Genomic DNA, 12,023 nt, shown 5'->3' with positions numbered 1-12,023 from the left:
TTTCCTTTTCTATATCATATATTACGATGTATGTTCCTAATGTTATTTAATTGTTGTCGCAACAACTACATACTGAAAACAAAACAAAGCTATAGTGAGCAGCCTATAGCATTAAGGAGGCCATGTATTTATTGCTGAAAGTTTCTCACGGCTGAAAACAGAGTAAAGTGTTTTGATTCATTACAGAGATAAATGCTGTCTCTCAAATATTTACAGGTCTCATTATGCACTCATTTTGGTTAAGTTTACAGCATTTCTTGACATCAGTCCACAGTCACAGAGTCGCCGTATTCATAATCAAGTTTAGTCGGCAACTTGTGATCTCAACCCTTTTGGGTTGGCAAACTTTCAAGACACTTACTTTGAGCAGCACTTTTGTATGAATTGTGCTCTACAAATACAATGTATTATTGGTTTCATCTTTTTTCTCATCCAATCGATGTCAAGCAAAGCGACTGAACTAGGGGTTCCAAAAGTGTCTTACTGTTTATTGAGCAACAGAGATTTCTACTGCTGCAATCATCCGCTGTCTTGGGAGTGGTTGTTGCATAACCACAGGTGTATCTGACAGGCTCTTCTGCGTTGTAGACTTTCGCTCAGAGGGTCCTCATCTTAGTGTCGATGTAATGGCCTTTATTAGCTAGAGGCCGTTTTTACATTCGCTTTTCACTCTTTGTCCCAGATCTTTATTTGCATATGTCTCATATCTACAGCCGAAACATCTCAGGCGTTTGAAATCAAAGGCACGGTGGTAGGACACGTTTATCATTTGCAATTGAAAAAGTCACAATAGCTTTCAAACGTTGTAATTTAAGGTAGGCGTACAGTTATTTCTGGTGTTCTGCCCTGAACACTGGTGAAAGTAGACGCCCAGCACCGGTATAATTTTTACAGCTGGTGCGCAGTACCGGTAAAAGAATAGGTTTAATGCTGTCCAAAATCCCACATTTGAAAAAAGTAAGGTTTGCTGTTTCAGTAGAAAACACATACAACCACGCCTTGCCATTTGAGACAAGTGTCCTTCTATGAAGAGACACCCGAAATAGTCATACAGCGATTATAGAGATGTAATGCTCATGTTTATTTTGTTTGTTTATTGTTTGTTTGTGGATGGTGGTGGGAGTTAGCACCGGTATGAAACGAAAACTACTTTCACCCCTGGCCCTGAAAGATGGAGAGAGAGAAAGAGAGAGAGAGATGAATCCACAAGAGGAGAGGAGAGAGAAGAGGAGAAGAGAAGAGGAGTAGAGAGCAGAGAGAAAGAGTATCTGGGTTTTTTCTCTGTAACTCTCAAAAGCTTCCGAATGCATTAGTCAGGAGGTCCTCAATGTAATGGCCAGTGTATATGAAGAGTTCAGATGCAAAACCCCCTAACTCCATTTCTGAAGACCAGCACTTCTATATTTTTAGAGAACCCCGTTGTTGGTTTGGTTTACATTCATGTACTTGATAATACCTATAAATAGTAATATTACATAAATACATTTTTAAAATATGCAATTTTGATAGCTTTGTATTAAATTATAATGAATTAAGATTATTTTCTGAAAAGGCACTTAGGGGGTTTTGCATCTGAACTCTTCATATGCAGGGGAAGAAAGGAATCACCGGAGCATCTTCAGATGTGGAAAATAACTTGTTTTATTAGGCAAGCGCCAAGACTAACGTTTCGACGTTCACACGTCTTCTTCAGAGTCAATAGATTGTGTCTGAATATGTGTGATATTGACTCTGAAGAAGACGTGTGAACGTCGAAACGTTAGTCTTGCCGCTTGCCAAATAAAACAAGTTAATTTCCACATCTGAAGATGCTCCGGTGATTCCTTTCTTCCCCTGCATTTACCAAGTCCTTTCCCGAGACGCACCAGATTGTGAAGCGGAGGATATCTCTCTTTGCTAAATGGCCAGTGTATACTGTGTGTGTGTGTGTGTGTGTGTGTGTGTGTGTGTGTGTGTGTGTGTGTGTGTGTGTGTGTGTGTGTGTGTGTGTGTGTGTGTGTGTGTGTGTGTGTGTGTGTGTGTGTGTGTGTGTGTGTGTGTGTGTGTGCGTGCGTGCGCGTGTGTGTGCGCTTGCGCGAGCGAGTGCGTGCATGCGTATGTGCATGTGTGTGTGCATGTGTGTGTACAAGAAATAGTTGAGAGATGGGAAATGACCTTAGCTGAATCCAAACCTGGGCTCACCTGAGCAATGTTGCCCATATATATACACACACGAATGTGGTACGACATATTAGTGCCGTGCGCCACAGCGCCCCCGTAATGGCCAGTGTTAACAAGATATGGTTTGAATGCAGCAACAAAAATAAAGTCTGCAACACCAGACTCTCGTTTCTCTTCGTATGACGTTTCGGGCAGCATGCCCTTCATCTGATGTGACGTCTGATACACTGCTCCATATCTGGGTTTGCATCTGCCTCACATTTCATATGTTTACAATTTTTGACACTCAGGAAGTCATTCAGCCGTGGTTCAGGAAGGCCTGAAAAGTTTAGTTTGTAGAAGGGGGAAAAGGGTGAGGCGCCAAAAAGCACAGCGTTTGCATTCTTTGTTTATACAGCATGCTTTTCACACACACACATGCATACACACACATGCATATGCAAAATACTTAGTAAAACCGAGAGTTTTGTGTTGTGTTTTGTGCTTTCCTAATAATTACAAACCCCAACTCCGATGAAGTTGGGACGTTTGGTAAACAGTGAATAAAATCAAAATGCTATCATTTTCAAAACATTCAATCTATTCATTAGATGGAGAATAGTGAAAAGACAACATATTAAGTGTTAAAACCGAGAAAAAATATTGTTTTGGGGGACATATGTACTCATTTCTAATTTGATAAATCCAACACGTCTCAAAAGAGTTGGGACGGGGATCAGTGAAATTTAGTAAACATCCAAATAAGATAAAACAACAAAGAAGAACATTTCAAAATGAATTGTACTGACGGACAATATAGGTGTCCAGGTATAAGATCATCACAGAGAGGCTGAGTCACTCAGAATTAAAGATGCAAAGGGAATAATTACCATAGTTATTACATACATTTTTGAATTCCCTTTGATTTACCACGATTGAGTGTATATAAGACATATTTTTGTTAATAAAATCATTGTATAGGTTCATGACATCATGAAATATATATTGGCTGTAGTCTCACTCTAATTCCTGGAGTGCTAGAGCTATTGAAAATTGACCATATTAAGAATGCTTAATGCATGAAAATGACACAGGGGTTTAACATTCTCCTAAGCACCTGAGCTCACTTGAAATAGACCCAGAAGACATGGAAAACTGTCCTTTGCTTACAGAAGTCAGCAGAAGTTGTAGAAGTCCATTCTTTTTGACAATAATAGAGCATTGCACATCCTGTGCTACAGTGAAAATAGACCATCCAACTCTTGTTAGTGCTAGCTTCAAAAGTCAGCCTCCATGATGGCATGCGGATGCAGTAGTGCATTGGTTAAGATGTTCTCACTCATCTGTAGAGTTAAATACAGTGCTGAATGGTATAAATGGGTTTTAAACAGCATGAAAAGCCACTCATGCATTATATTTTGAAGGGAGATCTTCGATTACTGCCACATAGTAAGGTCAAATTGCATTCTCTACTATGTTTTAACAGTTTGGCTCCATCATAAGGACCAGCATGTGATAAAATGGTGGGTTTTTGGTCAAGACCTGTCACACTGTAAGCACTACAGAAAGGAAAACATTGCAAAACATGACAAGGAATACACCCACCATTTAAGCTGGTGAAATCATGTCCAAGATAGGAATTAACACTGTTTTTTATATAAAATCATCTCATCGGTTAATGTATTTAACTGTTAAGTGTTGTCTTTTGTTTTGTTTTTAGTCTTCCTCGACATTTGCTGCCATTTATTGTCCCCGTCCCAACTCTTTTGAGACGTGTTGGATTTCTCAAATTAGAAATGAGTACATATGTCCCCCAAAACAATATTTTTTCTCGGTTTTAACACTTAATATGTTGTCTTTTCACTATTCTCCATCTAATGAATAGATTGAGTGTTTTGAAAATGATAGCATTTTGATTTTATTCACTGTTTACCAAACGTCCCAACTTCATCGGAGTTGGGGTTAGTAAAACATCAAGCAACATTAAAACATTAGCAACAAATGGACGAGTTTTGTGTTATGTTGTTTTATGCTGTCCTGTAAGAGAGCTGCCACACACACACATACGCACATACACACACACACACACACACACACACACACACACACACACACACACACACACACACACACACACACACACACACACACACACACACACACACACACACACATGCACGCACAGAGACGCACACACACACACAACCAAGAGTGTTGTTGAGTTTCGCCTTGTGTTTTGTGTATTTCCCAGACACCTTCCTACGGGGGCTGCCTCGGCCCATGCCTCTGGTTCCGGATGGTTCCAACATGGGGGGCGTGCGGCCCGATCAGCGGCCCACTCTCTTCCCCCTCAGCCGGGCCGACGCCAGCAACTTCGCAACCAGCCTGCGCGAACTGGAGAAGGTGAGCTACAACACACACACACACACACACCCACACACACACACACCTCACGCATGCACACACACACACACACACACACACACACACACACACACACACACACACACACACACACACACACACACACACACACACACACACACACACACACACTGGCAAAAAACGTAACTACCATCTACTATTTACCGCTATGACATTGCACAGGGCCTTTAGTAATACATTTGGTTGTTGCCTTTTTGGTAACAACTACGTGTACTTTCTAACAGGGACCATGTTGTACTGGGTTAAAACACGTGCACACACACAAACACCCCCACACACACACATGCATCAAATAGAAACACACTTGCAAGTGTAGCAAGTGCAGCACAGTGATATCATCTCCGCGAGTCACACACGGCACACAGCACACACACTTCCTCACACACACAGCACACACACTTCCTCTTCATACCTCTCCTCCTGCATCAACAACTTATTCATACACACACACTCATATGTGCATGCACACACCACACACACACACTCAGACACTCAGACGCATACAGTATGTACATGTACACACACACACACACACACACACACATACACACACACACACACACACACACACACACACACACACACACACACACACACACACACACACACACACACACACACACACACACACACACACACACACACACACACACACACACACACAGTATAATGTGCACAGCCAAATAACTTATTTACACACACATGTAGACTGAGGCCAAGAAAGTGCTCGGCAGCCTCTAATTTGGAATGCACACACACACACACACACACACACACACACACACACACACACACACACACACACACACACACACACACACACACACACGTGCGCGCAGGCACGCACACACTTTGCAGCCTCTAATTTGGAATGCTCCCCAGTAATCTGTTGCCATTTGGGTTCTAATCCTCTTGATTAGTGCAGTGCCACACATGAAAGCTAAATGACACACTAAGGTGCCAGCCTGAGCTTGCCGCCACCGCCACAGCTATTTTAGACGTGGGCGGATGATTGAGAGGTGTGTGTGCATTTGTTTTTGTTTTTTCTGTGTGTGTGCGTGTGTGCGTGTGTGCGTGTGCACGTGCGTGTGTGTCTGCGTGCGTGCGTGCGTGCGTGCGTGCATTGGTGCGTGTGAGCTTGTGTAGGTGTTTGTGCGCGCGCACGTGTGTGTGTGTGTGTGTGTGTGTGTGTGTGTGCTTGCGGTTTCTCTTTATGTTTAAAAGCAGCGAGTGCGCAGGCAGGCAGCGTCCTGGAAGAAGATGAGTAGGTGGTTCCACTGAGATGTGCAGTTCAAAAGAAGGCCACTGAAAATAGACACACACACACACACACACACACACACACACACACACACACACACACACACACACACACACACACACACACACACACACACACACACACACACACACACACACACACACACACACACACACACACACACAGGCAGAAATAGCACACAGCTGAAACAATTGAGAAATGAGTTTTATCCTTTTGCACTGACAGCAGAGCTCCACAGGTGTGTGTGTGTGCATGCGTGTGTGTATGCATGCATGTGCGTGTGTGCATTTGTGTGTGCGCGTGTGTGCGCGCGTGCGTGTGTGCGTGTGTGTGTGTGTTTGAACTTTCGTTTCATTGCATCGAGTCAGAAAGGAACCTTTGGTCACTCGGTTCTCTTTTTCTTCTTTCGGACTGGCCCTGTGTTGGGTTGTCTGTCTGGCTTTGAGGATGTGTTTCCTTGAAAGGCATAGCTGGAACTTACCTGCTTGTCCATGTGTGTACTTGTCTGTGTGAAAGTTTCTGTGTGAGTGTCATTATTTATGTGTGTGTGTGTGTGTGTGTGTGTGTGTGTGTGTGTGTGTGTGTGTGTGTGTGTGTGTGTGTGTGTGTGTGTGTGTGTGTGTGTGTGTGTGTGTGTGTGTGTGTGTGTGTGTGTGTGTGTGTGTGTACTACACTAATCTACCTTCTGTGAGACCACTGCTATTGGAGCACACCCAAATGCTGGGGGCCTTGCTCCATGTGGGGCCCAAATCCTGATCCCCAAATGTTTTAACCTCTTTTGATACTGGTAAAAGTGAAAATGTGAAAACATTTCCTCACTGACAGGTTAGTGTTAGGGATTGTTTTGGTTTGGGCACAGGTTAGCATTCTTTAGCTATTTTTAGGTTATTATGAATGGAAGGGCCCCACAAAGAAAGGAAGGGCCCGACAAGGGCCCCACAAAGATATTAAGGTTGGGCTGTGTGAGTGTGTGCGTGTGTGTGTGCGTGCGTGAGTGCGTGCGTGCGTGCGTGTGTGTGTGTGTGTGTCTGTGTGTGTATTGACCAGTCCCATGTACACTGACGTGTCCTCTTGTACCTCCTCTGTCAGGCCTGTACTGTGTCTATGTGTATATCTGGTTCTGTGCTGCTTTTGAACAAATGTGTGATGTTACGTGTCTGATCCCTGTGTATATTAATTGCATTGCAATGTACAGTATGTACTCAATAAATGAATAATATATGTGTTGTTGATATTATGAATAATACATGTGAACTATACTGTGCATGCACTGTGTACATGTGTGCGTGCTGAAAGTGCACGCATGAACTGGGAGGGAGGATGCCGTTAACTACGGTATATTGCTGTGCATTTCGATTCATAAATGTGTGCGTGTGTTTGTGCGTGCGTGCGTGCATGCGTGTTACTTTGGTGTGGTTGGCATAGGGGCCCTATGGGAAAATGCCATTAAATGCCATTGCTGTGTATTTTGACTCATACTGAATGTTCTCTTGCTCTCTCGCTCTCTCGCTCTCTCGCTCTATCTATCTATCTATCTATCTATCTATCTATCTATCTATCTATCTATCTATCTATCTATCTATCTATCTATCTATCTATCTATCTATCTATCTATCTATCTATCAATCTATCTATCTATCTATCTATCTATCTATCTATCTATCTATCTATCTATCTATCCCTCTCTCTGCAGTGTTTTTGGTACAGGGGTCCTTAAATGTATTTCTGTGTATTTTGACTCATATGTTCTATGTATCTCTCTCTCTCTCTCTTTCTCTCTCTCTCTCTCTCTCTCTCTCTCTCTCTCTCTCTCTCTCTCTCTCTCTCTCTCTCTCTCTCTCTCTCTCTCTCTCTCTCTCTCTCCCTCTCTCTCTCTGCAGTGTGGTTGGTACTGGGGTCCTATGAACTGGGAGGATGCGGAGATGAAGCTGAAGGGAAAGCCAGACGGCTCCTTCCTGGTTCGTGACAGCTCCGACCCGCGCTACATACTCAGCCTCTCCTTTAGATCACAGGGAGTCACGCACCACACACGCATGGAGCACTACAGAGGTACGGACACACATACACACGCACACACACACATACACACACACACACACACACACACACACACACACACACACACACACACACACACACACACACACACACACACACACACACACACACACACACACACGACAGCAGGGGGCAAAGGGTTCAGTCGCCTGGGACCCAGGAAAAGAGGGACCCAGAATTGCCATCCCGTCTCATGTACCGGTATATGCTTTTGGGGGGGGTCACATGATTTTGTCCTGGGCCGGCCTAGTCAAATCTGTCAGTGGCCCTGGTTGCAGGTCTCTCCTCTGCAGATGTGCTTGTTCCTCAGCTCTGCAGTTGCCGTAGATACCGTACATACAGGAAGTGTTGTTGTGAGGCTAGTGTGTGTTAGAAGAAGTGATTGACCTTTTGCATGAAACATCACACACACACACACACACACACACACACACACACACACACACACACACACACACACACACACACACACACACACACACACACACACACACACACACACACACACACCCTTTCTCGCTACCACAGTGCAGCGACTGTTGATGATGTGTGTGAGTTTATAATCAGGTGTGACATCATGTGGTGTGGGTGCAGCTGGAACATTAGTCGAGGACAGCAGAGGAAAGTGATACTACGGGCAGGCACCACTGACAGCTTTGACCGGGGCCGGGACAGAATAACCTTAAATGACCCCCCTCTCTATGCATACAATGTAATGGGGACTCAACTCTCTATTGGAATGATCATGCTAGCTGTCAAACACATGGTCCAAGATGATTTAATCCGGTCCTGAACTTGTTAAGAAAAGCATTCTAAGGAAGAAGAAAAAAGAAGTAAATCTCTCTACACCAAAACTGCCTATCAAAGCGAGAGCAGAATTGTTTGCATATTTTTTCTTATTGAATTAACAATGAACATCAATTTTACTTTATAGCACCTCTTTTGTCTCCTGAATATATGTACTGTATGTCTTACTTCTTCCTGACACAGATTTCATAATCATGTTTTACTAGGTTGCACAACAACTTAAAAAGTACATTCATAACAAGACTTCTATTGTTTCAATGTTCCCTTTTCTCAGCTCCAATTTTAGTTAAGTTTACTCATTTATAACACTTTCAGTGGTGGGCTGCAGACTGCACTGCACAGTGCTGGTGTACAGAGCCCTCTAGGAAGCCTCCAGCAGTGAATAGTGCGGTGCGGTGTGGTGCACAGATACTGTAGTGGGCTTTGAACTCAATAATGCCTTGCTCATGACTGGAACTTAATTAGTATGCTGATAAACAAGCAAGCACACAAACACACAAACATTCTACCGAGGTTATAATTGTGGTTTTGAGAAATAGACTGTTGTTGCAACTTTTTCACTTTTTCAACCTGCTAAAAGGACATGATGTTGATCGATAAAATATCACTAGAGGCGTATGGGAAATACTACTAGGCGAGTACATTTAGGGTTTAACCCCAAAAAAATTGATACAAAAGGTTTTTTTATGGATTCTATTACTATTGGACCTGCCAAATGACATACTAAAAATCTAGTAAAATCTGACTTTGGGAAATGAGTTTTTTTCAACATGGCTGCCATAGGCTTATTATAAGGGTCAAGAGACACTTCAGGTGAATAGGCCAAAAAATTTAGCTTACCGATATCACCATGAAACTTAATCCGGTGATTACTCACATATTTGTGAGAAAAAAATGTATTGCAAGTTTTCTGAAATGTTATGTTTTAATATGGTAATTGGACTATATCTAATTAAATATGCATTAAATTTCAAAATGCAAAAACTCAAAATCTGAAAATGCCAAGCTCAAAATTACTCTTTTATTTTGTTTCTACTAAGCCAGAAGATATCTTCAGAAGAGATTATGGACATCTCTTTTTGTTTTATAGTAAATCTAAAAATCTTTCTGCAGACACACCAGCTAGCATTTTTTTTCCCAAAACATGATTATTGAACATCTCTCTTAGATGTAAATAATTGAGTTTTGTGTTTCTCAAGAACGACATTCCAGACATTCTTCGAGTCTGGTGGTATCATTCTTAGCCTGTATCAAAGGCAAGGTCAGCTGTCCTCAAATCATAGCCTCTCCACAGAGGTGTCCTAAGGGCTGGTGCTGGGACTCCTATTTGCCATGGACACCACATCACTGGGCCATGTTATCTGTTCTCACAGCTTCTCATAGCACTGTTACACCGATGAAGCACAGTTACTTTGTGCCAGATGACTCCACGGTCCCACACATTTCCGCTTGCCTCTCTGAACTATCCACAAGTATGAGGGAATGCGACCTTCAGTTGAGCCTCGCCCAAATGCACTGCTGGTGATCCCAGCCAAAGATTTAGGTTGCCATGATATCGAGCTCAATATGGATTCTGCTACTGTTGCCTCAAATAAGGCCACAAGAAATCTAGGTGTCATTGTTGATGACCATCTATCATTCTCTGACCACATAGCCTCAGTTTCCCAGTCATGTCGCTTCTCACTGTTAAATATACATAAAATCAGACTTTATCTGATCTGACTGACTCAACTTCTGATATTGTCCATCTGACCTGAACTACTGCAACTCCCTCCTGACTGATCTTCCAGCTTGTGCAATAAGCCATTTGCAAATGTCACTGCATACCACTCCTCTTTTTCATGCCCTAATTGAATACAAGGCCCTGACCCTTGCCTATAAAGCTACAACAGGCCCTACTCTGGCTTACCTGAAAGCTATGCTAAAGCCCTATGTCCTTTCAGGACATTGTCTGTCTCCAGTACCAACCGTTTCACCTTGCCCTCTACTTACACATGTAGTGGCTCTTGTCTATTCAGTTCAGCTGCTGAAAGACCCAAAATACCTAGTGACACCATGATTCATCACTGATGATGTGCCCTGACAAACAGCACATGGATATTACCATAGCAGTAGTGTCTTTATCCACCCAAACAGCACTCCAAACAAACAGATCCTGAAACATGTTAATTCATGCCAATGTAATTATCATGTAGTAACCTTTATTTTAGAGAGCTTTGATCTTGAAAATGACACCTTTCCTGAAGTTAGATTTTCCTAGATTTTTAGTATGTTAGTAAGGACAGCTGGATGTATTGAAATCAGTTGAAAAACCTTTTGTATCAATTTTTTTGGGGTTTGGTGTGTTTCGGCCATAGATGTACTCGACTACTACATGTAATTGTGATGGGATTGCTGTGGATATGCCATACACATTCATTTTTATGCATTTGCTTTAGATATCCCAATGATGGTGATCATAGCCAGAGATTAGTTTGGGGTTGCAGTAGAAATCCCTCTCTGGCTGTTAAAACTTTAAATGTAGTGTATTGGGCCTGAGGCAATGCAATGCGGTAAACAGATCTTCTCTTTTTGCCACAGACTGCAGTGACTTTGTATAATTCGAGACACAGGGAGAGTTAGACTTACCGGTACACTTTTTATCTTTCTTATGGATATAAAAACTAGATTTCGTAGCGGGCTCAAAAATGATTTGATGTTTCTAGCAGAGTTGTTTTGCACAGATAACAGTGCAGCAATACATAATAATAATATTATGTGTTCAAAAAAACAGAAGAATTGAACATTTATGATATATTGCACAGCAGTCATTTGTAAAACCAACACAGCCAGAGTGTCAAAGTGTGGAAGAACTTGAACAAACTCGTTGAACTATGACTACCGCTGTTGTGAAAAGTACGTTCTGCAAACTTTTTAACTTGACGAAAGCACAGGCTGTTCATCATATGCGTCTATTGGATTGTGTTTACCAACTGTGAAGCAGAAAGTTTCATTTATCACTCTTTGGTGTTATTATCTTTTCTTTTTTAAGAACTAAAACAATTCTTGTTTGATAAGAGCATGATGGAGGACCCCAAAGCTAGAGGCAGCAGGGCTGTGGTTTAGAGTCAGCAAAGGGAGGCAACAGTAGAGGAAAAAAAGCCATGTGAAAATAGACTTGGACAGAGACTTGTACATGATAATAACAACGACACAGACAGGTGCTCATATCACACCAATCATATTTCTTTTATTGTCTCAGCTATGGCAAGTATAATCGATGATTCTGAAAATCTGAGATTGAAAATCTGTC

The 12,023-nt window shown here is 42.3% G+C and overlaps 1 protein-coding gene across 2 annotated transcripts in view; it reads left to right on the top strand.

Annotated features, from left to right (window-relative positions):
* LOC134436525 (uncharacterized) overlaps window positions 1-12,023 on the top strand; it is a 36,576-nt gene that overhangs the window by 19,788 nt on the left and 4,765 nt on the right. For both annotated transcript variants that reach the window (XM_063185797.1, XM_063185788.1), the window contains 2 exons: window positions 4,391-4,542; window positions 7,747-7,915. In XM_063185797.1, the coding sequence (XP_063041867.1) occupies window positions 4,391-4,542; window positions 7,747-7,915 (321 nt within the window). The remainder of the gene's footprint in view (window positions 1-4,390; window positions 4,543-7,746; window positions 7,916-12,023) is intronic.

This window comes from Engraulis encrasicolus, chromosome 2 (genome assembly GCF_034702125.1).
Source record: "Engraulis encrasicolus isolate BLACKSEA-1 chromosome 2, IST_EnEncr_1.0, whole genome shotgun sequence".
NCBI lineage: Eukaryota > Metazoa > Chordata > Actinopteri > Clupeiformes > Engraulidae > Engraulis > Engraulis encrasicolus.
The sequence above is the reverse complement of the archived record's forward strand: the minus strand, read 5'-3'. Positions and strand labels throughout refer to the sequence as shown.